The 17,292-nt window shown below is 43.4% G+C and overlaps 1 protein-coding gene and 1 long non-coding RNA gene across 17 annotated transcripts in view; one reads left to right on the plus strand and one right to left on the minus strand.

Moving 5' to 3' along the window:
• Positions 1-11,968, plus strand: part of TECTA (tectorin alpha) — an 86,145-nt gene extending 74,177 nt beyond the window's left edge. For 13 of the 14 annotated variants that reach the window (XR_010841464.1, XM_067039163.1, XM_067039170.1 and 10 more), the window contains 7 exons: positions 858-1,060; positions 2,014-2,177; positions 2,611-2,859; positions 7,772-7,934; positions 9,069-9,156; positions 9,464-9,580; positions 11,180-11,968. Coding sequence is in view for 12 of the 14 variants with exons in the window: in XM_067039163.1 (XP_066895264.1) it covers positions 858-1,060; positions 2,014-2,177; positions 2,611-2,859; positions 7,772-7,934; positions 9,069-9,156; positions 9,464-9,580; positions 11,180-11,280 (1,085 nt within the window). In the remaining 2 variants the exon portion in view is untranslated. Of the gene's footprint in view, positions 1-88; positions 228-857; positions 1,061-2,013; positions 2,178-2,610; positions 2,860-7,771; positions 7,935-9,068; positions 9,157-9,463; positions 9,581-11,179 lie in introns of those variants that run through there. The other variant, XR_010841463.1, reaches the window with a different exon arrangement.
• Positions 7,457-17,292, minus strand: part of LOC131760078 (uncharacterized) — a 61,151-nt gene continuing 51,315 nt past the window's right edge. For 2 of the 3 annotated variants that reach the window (XR_010841467.1, XR_010841466.1), the window contains 2 exons: positions 13,040-13,207; positions 7,457-7,924 (listed from right to left, as the gene is read on the minus strand). This is a non-coding gene — a long non-coding RNA (uncharacterized lncRNA). The remainder of the gene's footprint in view (positions 7,925-13,039; positions 13,208-17,292) is intronic. The other variant, XR_010841465.1, reaches the window with a different exon arrangement.

The raw sequence follows: 17,292 nt of genomic DNA on the forward strand, positions 1-17,292 counted from the left end.
GAGTCCCCTTAAGGTAGGAATGGCCTTGTCCCCTGGCCAAGAGCACACTCGTTTTGTCAGCTTGTGGGGGACCTGTTTTGCTTCCCAGCTCCGTGTCCTTGGCTGAAGCGCGGAACTCAGAAGGCACATGCCACGTTTAGCATCATGAGAGAATGAAAGCCTGGTTGACCAGAAGGCTCCACAGAAGGGGACCACATGTGCTGTTCAAAGGCTTCACCTAAGCAGATAAAAACGTTTCTCTGTTTCTTCAGTGCTTATTAGCCTGTGTTTGTGTACTCATGGAACATGTCCATTGGTGCATTCCATTTCCAAAAACAAGAGCTCCTAGTGCTGGCCTGGGTACCAGCTGGGCTGTGGAGTGGCCTGACCAGGGCTGCCCTCACTTGGGGCACGTTCTTTAGCCAGGCCACAGTGAGCCCGATGCGGTATGGAGCTTACGGACAGTAGCTACCACCGAAGTGGGGCGGAAATCCTGGGTTTAGGAAGAAAAGATCAAAGACGCTTTGTATAGCATTTTCATCGTTAAAAAAAGGCTCTCTGGGGACTTCCCTGGTGGTCCAGGGGTTAAGACTCCTCGCTTCCAATGCGGGGGGCGTGGCTTTGATCCCTGGTCGGGGAACTAAGATCCCACATGCCGCGCGGCATGGCCCAAAAAAAAAGAGGCCCTAGCATTGCCCAAGTTATTGCTTTGAATGACTTCATATACTCATTTAGTTTGATCAGAGCTTCATTAGAAATGCTGCAGCCTCTGTGTGAGGACCATCAGCCTCTTCTAAAGAGAATGGGGTGCTTCGCCCACCCACAAAGGAAGACCAACTCCCACTGATGTGCCTTTCATAATGACTGTTTCCCCACAGACTCCCACGACATCATTGACGCAGAGGTGACCTGCAAGGCTGCCCAGATGGAAGTGTCCATATCTAAGTGCAAACTCTTCCAGCTCGGCTTCGAGAGGGAGGGTGTGCGGATCAATGACAGGCAGTGCACCGGCATTGAGGGAGAGGACTTTATCTCCTTTCAGATCAACAACACCAAAGGGAACTGTGGAAACATTGTGCAGGTGAGGAACGAGGGCAGGAAAGAGCACCTGGCTGAGGTGGTGACAGCTCCAGGTGTTTGCACATTGATTGTTCTGAAGCCAACTTCAGGGGTTCGACTTAGAAACATGCTCCTTGCAAAACAGCAAAAGCCATGCGCGAAATGAAGGACAGCAGGAAAATAATCATTGGGTGCTAAGGGGTTGAAATGAAAGCAAAATAGGTGACATGCTTCCTTCCCTGGTTTGCACTGTCTGCTGTCATCCTTTGCCCTGCATGTTGACACATGTTCTTACCTCTCTCATGCTTCTGTTGTTTTACCAGGTAGACAGCTGGGTTCAGCTATTTCAGGGTGTAAGGGTGTCCCAGACATCACTTAACAGTTGGCTGCAGAAATACAGCAAGGCCACAACATTTTGTGCTGGGTTATCCAATTCATAGGTTAGCAAAGCATCTCACTTCTCTTCCTCCTGTGCCTTCCTACTGTCTTTTTTTGATAACTGTGTTCATTAACACTTTTTATCAGGGAGTGAAAGGTGCAAGACAGTGAAACATGCGTGTGTTCATCTTGGTACTTGTGGGCATGTCTCGTACAAGATTTGGCGGAGGCTGGATTTTGAATCCAGACTTGAAAGAGAAGATATATATTACCTCAGGATGGCACTACTTCATGCTGTCCCCAGCTTGGGTTCCCACAGATAACTGGGGACTGGTTGTACTTAGAACTCAGTGGTACATGAAATCCCCCTCCGTGGGCATTCAAGGTTATCAGACTGAAGGGTGCTCTTGACATCTATTGTAATACTTTTTTTTTTTTTCTAGTAAGTGTTGAGACTAGCTCCATCCTGATTTATATTGGCCCCTGGGTTATATATGAAATGAAGCCATTTTTCTACTTTCTGGCCCGTGGATTTGAAATGCAAGCCACATACTCACGCCCAGATTTAATGATTTCTGACCTCCCTTTGCTTTGCAGTCCAATGCCACTCATATCATGTATAAAAACACCATTTGGATAGAAAGTGCCAACAATACTGGCAACATCATCACCAGGGACAGGACGATCAGTGTGGAATTTTCATGTGCTTATGAGCTGGATATCAAGATCTCCTTGGACTCTGTCGTGAAGCCTATGCTAAGGTAGAGAATCTCATGGGCTGTGCACGTTGCTCTGTCTTTTCCTTGACAGTGAAAATTAGCACAATCAAAACTGCTAGCATCTGTCTTTGAAGCACTAGGGAGAGAATAATTCATATTTTCTGAACCTAGATGCCTTAGACCAGCATTGTTCGATAGAACTTTCTACAGTGATGGGAATGTCCTATATCAGTGCTGTCCAATACAGTAGCTGTATGTGGCCACTGAGCACTTGAAATGTGCCAGGGGAAGAGAGGTGCTGAGGAATTGAATTTTTAATTTTAATTAAAATTAGATTTAATTATTTAAATTTAATTATTAGACTTTACTACTCTCTGCTTGGCCTTCCCTCTGCATTTTCAGCTTGGAAAACGGTAAGTAATTGAATAGATAACGTTGCTTGGGGTTCCCCGACTTATGACTGTTTCCCTTGTAGCGTCATCAACCTGACAGTTCCAACCCAAGAAGGCAGCTTCACCACCAAGATGGCGCTCTACAAAAATGCATCCTACAAACATCCATACCGCCAGGGCGAAGTGGTGCTGACGACTCGAGATGTGCTGTACGTAGGGGTCTTTGTGGTTGGAGCCGATTCCACGCATCTGATTCTGACGTTGAACAAATGCTACGCCACCCCCTCCCGCGACAGCAATGACAAGCTCCGATACTTCATCATTGAAGAAGGGTGGGTAGCCTCTTCTCGGAGGACAGTCTCAGAGCCTTTGGTATTTAGATTTGTCTATATTGTTTTTTAGGGAAGAGAATGGGAACTAACGTTTCTTGATGACCTACAGGGCCAGCATTTTGCACCCAAGAACTGTCTAATCCTGATGACAACGTACGAGGTAGATACTATAAGCCCCATTTTACAGATGAGAAGGCTAAGGCTTAGTGAATCAAGCAGTGCTTAAAATCACACAGTAATTTAGTGGTAGATCACCAGTTCCATTAACTACAAAATGCTTTACTCTCAATGTGACCCAAGAGGGCATTCTGTCCTGCCTACTTTGAATTTCAATCTGAGTTGAATGTGGATTATCTGCAAATGAAAGGATGTAAGGAGAATAACTAAAGGTTGGTGAATAGGACATCTATGAAAATTAAAAAGGGATTAGAATAATAGCTTATAAACTTTTTTTTTTTTTTTACTTACCAGTATATGCCCAGCACCTAGAATATTTCCTGAAACAGAGTGGTTATGCAACAAAATTGTTGAATGAATGAATAAATGAATGGGTGAATGAAAAAGAAGAAAAGACTGTGGACCAAACAACAACCATGATAATTATCTGTATTTTATAAAAACACTTACTAGTTTTGTCAAGCAACTATATATATATATATATATATATATATATATATATATATATATAGATAGATAGATAGATAGATAGATTTTTTTTTTTTTTTTTTTTTTTTGCGGTACGCGGGCCTCTCACCGCTGTGGCCTCTCCCGTTGCGGAGCACAGGCTCCGGACGCGCAGGCTCAGCGGCCATGGCTCACGGGCCCAGCCGCTCTGCGGCATGTGGGATCTTCCCGAACCGGGGCACGAACCCATGTCCCCTACAGCGGCAGGCGAACTCTCAACCATCGCGCCACCAGGGAAGCCCAACAATACTTTTTTAACAAGTTTATTGCATACATAATTTATATACAATATAATGTACTTGCTCTAAGTGTAAAATTCAATGATTTTTAGTACATTTACAGAGAAGTACAACCATCACCATAATCTAATTTTGGAACGTTTCCATCATCCCAGTACCATAATTCTTAAAAGCAGTTGACTATGTTAATCAAAATTCTTTCTCTTACAAGTGATAGAGGCCATTTCAAACTAGTTTATGCAAAAGCAAGGCACTTAATGGTTACAAAACCAAATCACGTTAAGTAGATGTGGCTTCAGGGATGATTGGGTCCAGGAAGCCAGATGCTGTCAAAACTCCCTCCCTCCCTCTATCCCTTGCTCTCTGTTTCTCTGTCTCTGTCACTGTCCCTGTCTGTCTCTTTCTCTCTCATTGGCCTCGTTAGACACTGGCATTTTTTTCAGCATTGTAACCCCAAGGAGCGAGCACCCCTTCTAACCCCAATTCAGGGGATCCCTGAGAAGGAGGGTGATTAGCCTTTCTTGGATGCATTTTCTCTGCCTTGTTTGGAGGAGATGCAACATTAAATTGCCTGGTGTTGGGGAGGACAAAGTTTGTCTTGACCCTCAGGGTTCCTGGCTGGGTCTGAACATTAAATGGACAAAGACAGATTAACAGGAAACATTTATCTAGTGTAAGTTTTACGTGACATGGGAGTCTTCATAAGGAACCGAAGACTCAGAGAAACAGTTCAAGCTGAGTATTGTTATGACCGGTTTGATGAAGAGTGGACAGTCGTGGAGAAGGTCCAGCGTATGTGGTAATTGTAGTAAACTGCGGGGAATCTTAGACTGTTCAGATTCATCTCAGTGTCCCTCTGTCTTCAGAAATAGGGATGCTCCTTTCCTTCTGGTATGGGGAGGGCACCTCTCACATAAGGGCTTTATGACCTGTTTCAGGTGAGAAGAGTGACCTTCCTGGTTCTGCCATTTTCTCAAACTCCTTCAGCTTAAAATATTCAAGGTGCCAGGTTTGGGGGTAGTGTTTCTTGAACCCTATCGCAGGCCTGAGTCAGCAGCCCTCCCTGGAGTGGTCAGGGAGTGCTAGGGATACTGTAATTAGCCTTCAAGTTGGGCGAGGAAGGAATGGTTCCCCCAAAGAAGGAGAGTATGGTTCTAGGCAGACAAACAATAAACAGCCACTATTTTGCACATGAACAGGCTCAGAGCCTGTACACAGCTCACCCAGGGACACCCAACCAGCAAGGGGCAGAGGAAGAAATCTTTCAAGCACCAAGACGCATCAGCTCCCTACCTGGCCAGCTGTGGCTTGTGGCCTGCATTGCTGAGGCATAGAGTGGGATTTTCAGCAAAGGCCTCGGGAAGGCACTATCTTTTTGAGTTGATTTTTAGCCTCCCTAGGGGCAGAGGGAAGGACTTGGTGACTATGTGGTGTCTTAACAGGCCCAGATGCTCTGCCTAACATCACAGATCTCCGTTTCTTCATCTGTTCCCTTCCTCCCCCTCCCCCTGCCCCAGCCATGGTCCTTTCCCAAAGTAAAAGAGCTACGATCTGAGCCGCTGTACAACACACCCGGGTGGGCAGGCTTGGGCCGCCTTTGAAGGACACTGTGGCATTTAGCATTTTTAAAATAGTATTTAATAGAGTTGACCCAGAGAGGGAGAGTGAGTGAGCGGGTCCATAAATCTCAGCTCCCCCCAGGGTCTGCATGAAGGTCTTCAAATTAAACTGTTGCTGGGTGTGAGGTAATTTCATCGGGTGAGAGCATTTAATTCATGAGTCCTCTTGACCTTTCTTGGAGGGATGTGGTTATTGGTTTTTTCCAGTGAGCTTATGGGAAAACTGCCGCTCAGTGCTGAATGACTGAGCAGGAGGATGGGTCCGCATCAGAATTGGGGGGAGGGGTCAGCCGCCCCTCTGCAGCTACGTTGGGGGCAGAGACGCCACCGCCATCTACCAGCGATGCCAAGGTCTGGGCACACGAAGGTCACTTCTCTGTTCCTCTTCATGTGCCCAGACAAAGGAAAGGACACTTGTTCCTCTGCGAGTGGACAGAGGATTCTGGTGCTTGGTTTGTTTGTCCCCCTAAGGTGGCATCCAGCCAGCCTGTCCCTGCTTCCCGAGGCCCCTCCCTTCTGCTTCCTGTTTTTCTGACACTTAAACCTCGAATCATCTCTCTGGGAGTTGGGGGTCTAGTTAAAACAGAAATCCTGCGTGAAGACTGGAGGGCTGAGAACGTTGTAGAATCCTTGAACCAATTTAGATTATTCAAATGAGGCACAGTGACAAGGAAAAGTATGGCAAGTAAGTTTTTGTTTCAAAGCATTGAGGAAACTATTGCCTTATGGACTAACTACCAAACTGAATAGGTGTGGGAATGCTGAAGGATAACTTCAATTTTTAATTTTCCTTATCACGAAGCTATTGAATCCTGGGGGCCAGGGGAAGGAAACATAAGGAAAAGAGTCACCCTTTTTATCTTGATAAGATCTTTCTAAAGGGCTTCTTGGCCGCAGTGGACCCACCTTGGCCATGGAAGCACAATTGATTCATTCAGTCACTGATTCATCCAGTCTAAAAAATATATATATTTTTTGGTCTAAAAATTAAGTATAATTTTAATAGCATATTTCAAACAAAACGGCAGTTAATACTGTACGTGATGTTTCAAAAGTAAAAATACAGCTTTATATATACACATACACGTTCTCTCAGAGCTGAAAGACGGGTCATAGCTTTTATTGCTTCTCAGGCAAATATTTGTGTGAGTTTGACTAAAGAACATCTAAGTATTCTTTTAAATTTATTTTTCATTATTTATTGTTTTACAGTACGTCCTTGTGGGTTATCTGTTTTAAATATAGCAGTGTGTACATGTCAACCCCAAACTCCCAATCTATCCCTCGCTCCCAGCCTTTCCCCACCGGTAACCATAAGTCTAAGTCTGTGAGTCGATTTCTGTTTTATAAATAAGTTCATTTGTATCACTTTTTTTAGATTCCGCACATAAGCAGAATATCATATGATATTTATCTTTCTCTGTCTGACTTACTTCACTTAGTATGATAATCTCCAGGCCCATCCATGTTGCTGCAAGTGGCATTATTTCGTTCTTTTTAATGGCTGAGTAATATTCCATATATATATGTACCACATCTTTTTAAATACTTACTGCGTGCCCTCCAGTGTGTTGGAGACACAGTGAGGACTACACCTTGGTTCCTGCACCCCAGGGGCTCAGCACGGTGTTGTTGGCAAATCTGGGTGAAGCCACCTGTTCCTGCCTGGTCAGGGCATGTTTATATAGGAGGGGGAGCCACAGATGGGCATTGGAGAAAGAGCAGGGTTAGTCAGCAGGGGAAGAAGTGCAGAGAGGCTTCCAGGTGGGAGAAACAGTACATGAAAAGACCCTGGGGCATAAGAGACGGTGGTCCATTTACGAAACTCTAACAGGTGGAGGAGAGATACCTGTGTCCCTGCCTGTTGGCTCAGTACCACAAGGAGAGGGGAAGGGAGTGAATCCGACATCAAAACAATCGTCCAGCTCATCTGTGACTGCTGGGCCGTCTTCTCCAGCTCCCACCCGTTCTCACTTGTGGGGAGATTTCCCAATAGAGCTTGAAAAAGGGGCCCCTGCCAAAACTAATAATTAACTGAAGAAAGTACAGAAGATGTAAGGACTCATCTTGTGTTTATTAAACTGATATCAGTAAAACACAGCATTGTGAGGGGGAGGAATGAGAAACTGGCAGGTAGGGAAACTGAGTGCAGGCCCTGTGGTCATTTTGTTTTTAGCTGCAGTTAAGATCCTAATTTGAGGTGTTATTTGATGCTTTTCCAACAAACTGAAACTATAAGGGAGTCGTAATAAATGACAGACCCGCACACTCCAGAGGTCACCTTCAAACGCAAAGGCATTTTTACCGTTCATGATGGTTTTTGTATGAAACATGAAAGTGTGAAGCAGAGAGTCCCTTTTTTCCGAATAGGTGTCAGAACATTAAAGACAACACCATTGGCATCGAGGAAAACGGTGTCTCCCTCACCTGTCGCTTCCACGTCACCGTCTTTAAGTTCATTGGGGATTACGATGAAGTCCATCTGCACTGCGCAGTGTCCCTCTGTGACTCAGAAAAGTACTCCTGTAAAATAGTAAGTGAGAGCATGAAAATTCAGTGCTTAGCTTTATTTCTCTCAGTTCCAGTTTTCCCCACGTGGGGAGTCACGAATCCCAACGTCGGTGGCTCTGTACAGTTCTTTAGGACTCACTGCACCTAGCAGTGGCTGAATTGGAACCATCTTCAGATGCCTAGGCGTGGCAGCCATCTGTGCTGGAGCAATAAGAGAGCAGGGTAGAATGATGACCATTTACTCCTTTTATGTGACTTAGAAATGTCAGTCTGTTGCTGGCATAACACTAGACCAGGGTTTCTCAAACCTCAGCGCCACAGACATTTTGGACCAAATGATTCTTTGTTGTAGGGCTGCCCTGTGCTCTGTCGGCTTGTTTAGCAGCATCCCTGGCCTCTACCCACTAGACCCCGGTATCACCTCCTCCCCACTTGCAACACCCAAAATGCCTCCTGACTTTGCCCAGTGTCCCTTGGGGGGCAAAATTCCCCCTGTCTGAGAACCAACATGCCAGAGTCTCAAGGAGCCAGGTCACCTGCATCTGAGGTGAGCGATGGGGCCAAGCTCCCCTCCACCCCAGAAGCAAACCCCCGGGCTCAGGCTACACTTTATCCAGGTGTCCTTTAGACAGGGATTATCCCACAGATCATCCCAATCCACAGCCAGGCCTGAGGCTCTGGAGGGGCTGGCGGGACGAGGTGACAAGCCAATCATCTGGTCCCTGCCAGGCTTACATCCCCACCACGTATGGCCGTGTGTCCCTAAGATGTTATTGCACTAGTACCTGGTCCCTGACCTTTAACATTGCAGCTTTATGCTCGCCCCATGTTGGCCGAATCGAGATGTGAATTATGGTCAGAGCTACTTACGGATGCTGCTGCATACATTATTGTCTGATCTGATACAGGATCCTCCTCCCTGGGAAGGGAGCCTCTTTGAATCTAATTCTAGTGTGGAGAATATATTTAATTCTGTTCAACATAAAGCCCCAAGTCCCACTGGGCTCAGTGATCAAGAATGGATTGATTCTAATTAATCTGAGCTGCATGAGTGCTCCAGGCTGAGCCACTGCCTCTTTTGGAGGTGGAGACGTGGTGAAGAATAAGTTATCAGCTTAATTGTGTGAAATTTTCCCTCCGGTGTTCTGTCTTTCAGAATTGCCCTCAAAATTCCAGGATTGCCACAGATTACACCAAGGAACCTAAAGAACAGATCATTTCAGTGGGGCCTATTAGGAGAAAAAGTACGTATGTTCCCTAAAACACACTATAAATGATTAAAACAGTGGGATTTGAAGGCCCGGGCTAAGTCTGGGGTGGGTTTTGCCTACTATGTGAATCTGGGGAACAAGGAGCTTGAGGACGCCAGTCTGGGGACCCCAGTTTGAGAAGCCTGCCCGCTTCCATAATGAAATCTTTTCACGGACTATTAAAAACTCATGACAGTACCAGGATTTTTTCCTTCCACTCCTCTCTTTAAGGCCTTGCCCTTAGATATGAGTTGAAGAGCTGGACAGGCTGCAGGTAACTTGTCCAGCGGCTCTTTTTCAGGGCTGGACTGGTGTGAGGACAACGGAGGGTGTGAGCAGATCTGCACGAGCCGGGTGGACGGGCCTCTGTGCAGCTGCGTGACGGGGACCCTGCAGGAGGACGGCAAGAGCTGCAGAGGTGAGCACGACCCCCGTTCAGGGCCGGCAGCTGGGGACATAGGAAGCTCCTGACCCTGAGAAGGAGACAGTCCTATGTGAGGCCCACTCGGTCAGCGACTGATGTATGAGACTTCCAGAAAGTAAGAAGGGCAGAGGAGGAAAACGCCCAAGGAATTCTAGCTCATTTTGGTTTTTGTTTTTAAACCTTTTGGTCCCTGCTCTTTTATCTAAAAGATAAAAGTGATTTTTTTTAACATCTTTATTGGAGTATAATTGCTTTACAATGTTGTGGTAGTTTCTGCTGTATAACAAAGTGAATCAGCTGTATGCATGTGTATATTCCTATACGCCCTCCCTCTTGTGTCTCCCTCCCACCCTCCCACAGCTCTAGGTGGTCGGAGCTGATCTCCCTGTGCTATGCGGCTGCTTCCCACTAGCTACCTATTTTACATTTGGTGGTGTGTATGTGTCAGTGTTACTCTCTCACTTCTTCCCAGCTTACCCTTCCCCCTCCCCGTGTCCTCAAGTCCATTCTCTACATCTGTGTCTTTATTCCTGTCCTGCCCCTAGGTTCATCAGGACCATTTTTTGTTTTGTTTTTAGATTCCATATATATGTGTTAGCACGTGGTATTTGTTTTTCTCTTTCTGACTTACTTCACTCTGTATGACAGACTCCAGGTCTATCCACCTCATTACAAGTAACTCAGTTTCATTTCTTTTTATGGCTGAGTAATATTCCATTGTATATATGTGCCACATCTTCTTTATCCATTCATCTGTCGATGGACACTTAGGTTGCTTCCATGTCCTGGCTATTGTAAATAGAGCTGCAATGAACATTTTGGTACATGACTCTTTTTGAATTATCGTTTTCTCAGGGTATATGCCCAGGAGTGGGATTGCTGGGTCGTATGGTAGTTCTATTTGTAGTTTTTTAAGGAACCTCCATACTGTTCTCCATAGTGGCTGTATCAATTTACATTCCCACCAACAGTGCAAGAGGGTTCCCTTTTCTCCACACCCTCTCCAGCATTTATTGTTTGTAGACTTTTTGATGATGGCCATTCTGACTGGTGTGAGGTGATACCTCATTGTAGTTTTGATTTGCATTTCTCTAATGATTAGTGATGTTGAGCATCCTTTCATGTGTTTGTTGGCAATCTGTATATCTTCTTTGGAGAAATGTCTATTTAGGTCTTCTGCCCATTTTTGGATTGGGTTGTCTGTTTTTTTGATATTGAGTTGCATGAGCTGCTTGTATAGATGAAGGTGATATTTAAAGAAGGAAGTTATCCAGCTGTTTAAGTACCAAATATTGGCCTTAGATCTACCTGGGTTGAGCTGGGACTGGGGTGTGTGATCCAACAAACAAGGTTTCCTGCAATAGCCTTATCTGCCAGCTGTCCCTGGTACCCACCCTCTAAGTTAGCAGGACTATCCTAAAGTTAGGGTTAATTTCGCTTCTTTGCTGCCTGAGTCCAGGCCATTTGGAGAAAGTGGGTTCTTGGCAATGAAGGAAGTAGGTTCCTTTATTGGAATACCACAAAGATGTCTGATCCATGTCAAACAGGTATATATTTTTTCAGAGGACTTACTATGTCTCTCTCTGTCCACAGCCTCTAATTCTTCCATTGAACTTCAAGTTTGGACACTGCTTCTCATCATGACCCAGATTTCATTATGGCATTTTGTCTATACATCAGGCACAACCTCATAATTAACTCAAGGTTGCTATATAAAGTACTGTAATTTACTTACTTCAACTCCCTGTAGGATAAAAGGTGTGTGCCCTTAAGTCAAAAACGATTTGAGATTGCCCACTGTCTCAAAGTGATGCCACCTGCCCCAAACAGTCAGGGTTCCAGAAAAGAGGGAGATGCCATGCTCGTCTTTCAAGGTATGCAACTGGGCTTCTAAAAGCCAGTTGTGGAAAACATTTATCTTGCCTAAAATTTCCAAATAGCTGTCACCAGAAACGTTGGTTCGCACGAAAAAACGGTGAAGGAAAAAATTCTGGTTAGACAAGTCTGTCGGAAATCTGACCAGAGAAATCTGTCCCACCAGTGCTGTTTCTGTATCATAGTTTTTATAGAGAAGGGCCTGTTGGCACGATATCGGATATTGAGAAGTGGTGACGGGAAGGTTTGACTCCCTCTAAGGAATCTCTCCGATGTTTGGAAGCACCTGACCTCGATGTGCCTGTGTTGCTCCCCTCCCCACACCCGCCCCCGTGTCCTCCAGCCCTGCCGTGCCACGTGGCCACCACATGTATTGTTTGCAGACCTGGGGAACCCCAACACCCCATCCGTCTCTTCAGACCCAAACTCTTCTCTCTCACAAATCAACCAAATCATTTTTAACGCGTTTTATGCTTAAATAAACTTTGTGTTCAATTATTCTCATTACTCCGCGGCTGGAACCATACTTCTCAACGTTAAGCTTTGCACACTAAATAGCATCCTCTGATTAAAAAACAAACAAACAACAACAGCAGCAGCAACTGGAGCAGGTAGGCGCTGCTGGCCAGCACTTTAATGCATTTTGTTATATGGCTGTTTGTCCTGACAGAGCATTAGCAGGGCATTTAGTGAGATGCCATGTGGAAGAGAAGCAGGCAGCGTCTTCTTGTATGTGGCACAAAAAACCCACATTTACTATAACTAACTACATCATAGAGGGCCTGGTAAATATATACCTGGGGTGCTTCTCTTTTTAAGGTTAAAAACAAAGTAAACGCCACGTCAATTTTATTTTGAAGTTGTTTTGGATTTAAGCTGATGGCATTTTTTTCTTTTTCTGGGAACTCTGGGAAACGCTGAGCAGAAATCCTAGCGTCCTTGACCGTGGGTTGTGGGTACGATTCCTGTTGTCTTACGTATAAAAGGCCCAGCATCACACTGTCACTGGGCTGAAGAAGCAGGGTATAGACTGAGTCTGCACTGAGCGGCTTTGCTCTCCCAGCCCCCGGGGAGGGTCCACAAGCATGCGGCCAAGAGGACAACCGGGATTGATGGAGAAAAATATGCATCTGCTTCAACTTAGACATCTTAGGATCTTTTGGGAAAATGCTGAACATTGAGATGGATTAAGGAATCAAACCATCTGTTCTAGGAGAGACACAGTATCTCTTCCTCACCATGATGGAAATTGATGTTATGCACATGTTTTTTTTCACGTGAAAATCCTCAACTCCAGACTTTCCCCCACTTCAACATGAGCAGATTCAGAGTTCCATTCTCATTTCCATAGTCTAAGGTTTAGGTTTTCACAATCAGATTCTGAGTTGAACACAATAACATCTCATTTATATTTTTTTACTTGATTTCCTTAGATGAATTTTAACTGAAGACATACAAGGAGGAAATGTTTTCATATTTAATAACTTATCTTTATTGATTTTCATATCAAAGTCACTAGAAATTTCTAAATTAAACACTATAATTGTTTTTTAGATTTTTAATTAAATCCTTTCTTACCACACTTTAATTCTTGGCCTTTGGTTTTCTCACTTGGTTGACATCTTTGTCTGTCATCAGGATAAGCTAGGTGTGAAGCCGTATTAGAACACCCCAGAATCTCGGTGGCTTAAACAACAAAGATTTCTCTCTTTCTCACATCAGGGGGCTCTGATCCTTACTTCCATCCTGGGAGGGAGGTTAATGAGACTTTATTATCTTTTTTTTCTCTCAACAGAATTTATTAAACAATTTATACTTTCCCCATGGGACTTCAGTACCACCTTTATCATATATCAAGTTTCAACCTCTGTGGTTCTGTTTGTGAGCTCTTGATTCTCTTCCATTGGCTAATTTGTCTGTTCCTGCGTCAGAATCACATTATTATTGAGATATAATTGATGTATAGCATTACATCAGTTTCAGGTATATGACATAATGATTTGATATTTATAACGGGAAGTTTGTATCTTTTCACCCTCTTCACCCATTTTACCATGCCTCTGGCAAACACCAATCCATTCTATGTTTTTTGTTTTGTTTTGTTTTTAGATTCCCCCATATAAGTAAGAACATACTATGTTTGTCTTTCTCTGCCTGACTTATTTCATTTAGCATAATGCCCTCCAGGTCCATCCATGTTATTGCAAATGGCAGGATTTCTTCCTTTTTTATGGCTCAATAATATTCCATTGTATATACAGACCACATCTTCTTTATTCATTCACCCATCGATGGATACTTAGGTTGTTTCCATATCTTGGCTATTGTAAATAATACTGCTGTGAACACGGGGGTGCAGGTATCTTTCTGAGTTAGTGTTTTCATCTCCTTTGGATAAATGCCCAGAAGTGGAATTGCTGGATTGTATGGTAGTTCTGTTTTTAATTTATGGAGGAACCTCCATACTGTTCTCCACAGTGGCTACACCCATTTACATTCCCACCAATGAGGGATTCCCTTTTCCCCCAAGTCCTCACCAGCACTTGTTATTTTTTGACACTTCATTATCTTTTGATGCTGCCAGCTCAACGTGAGGCTCTGGGGCTCACCTCAGCAAGGAGTCACACCCCAGAAGAGACACACACACTTCTGTTACCATCTCACTGGCCAAAGCAAGGTACCTGACTGGAACTAACTTTCAGAGAGGGGGAATTGTGAACTTCCCAGGAAACTGGGAGGGAGAAGAACTGGAAATCTGTGGTGATGGCTGCCAAGTAGTCTCTGGGTCAGTCATGCGTATCTGTATTAAAGAAAAACACATCTACAGAACTAAAAACAAACAGGTCCCTTAGCTGACTGTCTGCAAGGCAGAAGAACTGGGAGATCATCCTGACCCTTCTACTAATTTAATTCTTGGCTTGAAATAAATCATTTGAGATCACAATACCTTAACTTTCCTCTCTATAAAACGAGAACTTTAAGCTTTTTATAAAATATTCTTAAGTTAGAAAATGACACGATACAAACATAAACCATATGATAGCATATATTTAGAGAACTCCAGAACACTGTCACTCAAAAAGATTTGCTTCAAGGAAGCGGGGTGGGGGGCTGGGGGGCTGGGGTGAGGGGGAAGCACATGTTTAGTGAAGGTGAAAAAGGAATTGGGAATCTTATTAACTTGGTATTTCTCTGATATCAAAAGAAACAACATCTCGGGGTCCGGCATTTCTGACAATTGAGAATTCTATAATTAGTTTCTTAACCAGTAGTAAGTATGCGCTGTGCTCAAAATCCTAGTGCCAAAACTTGAGAGCATGAATTGTTTCACATTGTCTAATATTCTAGATATTTTTAGAACCATCTGACATTTAGTGAGAGCTTGAAATCTAATAAAACTTCTTTCAACCAAGGAAATTAAGTAATTATCAAAAAATGACAATCATATAGGTTTAAAGTAACAAAGAATTACTTCTTTACTAATTCTGAATTAATTTAGCATCTACCCCATTTTGAACCTTCCAGCCTCTCTCCTTGAACTCAGGGGATTTCTACATCCTGTATAGCAGTGCAATTTGGTCCCGGTTAGGAGAACACGATGGCATTTTTCAGAGCCTCGATTCACGGGGAATCTGCAGCACAACTCAGTGAAAAAGAAAATCAAACAGCACCCTCTAGTGTCCGCGTTTTATTTTTGCACGAAACCCAAACGTATATTGAATGACACCAATCAAAATATGATTTCTCCCCCTCCTCGAAACCTTAGACGTGGAACATTACCAGAATATAGCTTTAGAGAACACATCAAATGCCAAGGACATTTCTGGAGAACAGTGTGAGATTTATTCTTATGCACCCAGTAAGCATCATTCCAGGAAAATACCAGCTCTTGGTATCCCATGCAAATTTTGCCCTTAATATCTATCTCTCTTAACGTGTTGACAAAAACAGCTGTCGAGAAAAATTAAGTATCTCTTTAAAATGCTGAGAAATAAACAATGTGATCAAGAAAAGCCATGAAATATTTAGCGGTCTTTCTTTTCCCCCAGCAGAACGTGAAATACTTTCTTATGAATCTAAAGCACAACCACCATAACTCTGGTCTGACTAATGGAAGACTCTGTTTGTGATGGTTTAATTATGTTTGCTGAAATATGACTCTTACATAAGACAACATCTCCGTGGCAAAGGGACAGATCTCTGTCTATAGTCAGAAATAAAACACAAAGACTCATCGTTCCACGAAGAACTCGGTAATCAAATTCTATTTGCTAAGGAAACAAATAGGGGAAGAATGTTCGTTGTACATTTTGCAGTGTGTTTCTGTTTGCATGTGGCCTCTGGCTTAGCTGCTGTTTCATTCATTAGCATAAAATATTGATGATGAAACAGTTTTGAAACTTAGACATTCTCTCATCAGATGAAATAACAATACCTTATGCTCATGGAGCATCTTTCATCACAAATGCTTTCCCACCCGTATTTACTATTATTATTCAATCCTAAATCATGCTGCAAGGTTGAAGTTACAATGGCTTAAAGTACTAGCTAAGGAAAAATGCAAACCCACTCATAGATGTGTGCTTGTGCTTATAGGTTTATTGAGTAATTTCCAGCTTCTAATGAGACATATGAGAATGATAGCAGTCTTTTCAGCTTTTGTGCCTTTACAAACCATGACATACCATTCTTGATTTCCCCCACTAACTCCTGAATTTCTTTGGGGAATAGTTTAGGGTACAAAAATCCACTGATACTACCCTATTTTTAGTCGGGCAAAAATATATGATTTTACTGAAAAGGATAACATATTTAATTATTGTACTTTAGGTCTTGAAAATCTTTGCATTGGATCTATCTAGAACTCACAAAATTTTTCTGATTTAAACACTCTATTCACACAGAAATATGCTATTAAGTTAATTATATGTTAATCAAAGACAAAAATGCGTGGCTCCTGTACTTTCCTCTTACCTGCCACAAACATTCTCAATGCAACCAGCTGTCCTAGTCCTTGAATGTAGTTTAAATATCTACGTGGATCATTCAAATCAAGGAGTTACAAGTGTATATTCAATGATGTTCTCCATGAGTCTCTGAATTCACGACTGCAAAATGCTGTTAAGAAATATCTGCATCCCTGCAAAAGAGGAATTCTGCTCTCCTGAAGAGTCCTGATCAGAAAGCAATTTGGCAAACTAATTCGACAAGGGAAAATGATGAATGATAAATGAGCATAAAATGTGAAAGTGTCTAGGTGTTGTAATAGAATATTAAAGGCATAAAGTGAGAATTGTGGATAGCACAGAACACTTTTTTTTTTTTTTTTTTTTTGCTCTAAAAAAGCCACAGATTCCAAATGCTTACTTTGAACCTCCAAGACAGGAGTGGAAATATTCTTTTTTTTTTTTTGGTATGCGGGCCTCTCACTGTCGTGGCCTCTCCCGTTGCGGAGCACAGGCTCCGGACGCGCAGGCTCAGCGGCCATGGCTCACGGACCCAGTCGCTCCGCGGCACGTGGGATCTTCCCGGACCGGGGCACGAACCCGCGTCCCCCACATCGGCAGGGGGACTCCCAACCACTGCGCCACCAGGGAAGCCGAGAAGTGGAAATATTCTAAATATTAATTCCAGATTAGCGGAGTCTAGAGATGCTTGGCCCCTGTAGATTGTATTCACATCTCCCATGTGTTAACATTTATTAGTTGTACTTTTGCCCTTTGGGCCATTTTCATAAACAATTACTTTCACTAGTTAACTTTAAGTGGAAATCAAGAACTAAGTCAACAGAGGGAGAGAAATCTTACCACATTTATCTTAAAAACCCACCA

The sequence above is a fragment of the Kogia breviceps genome, chromosome 7 (assembly GCF_026419965.1).
Source record: "Kogia breviceps isolate mKogBre1 chromosome 7, mKogBre1 haplotype 1, whole genome shotgun sequence".
In the NCBI taxonomy this organism is placed as follows: domain Eukaryota; kingdom Metazoa; phylum Chordata; class Mammalia; order Artiodactyla; family Physeteridae; genus Kogia; species Kogia breviceps.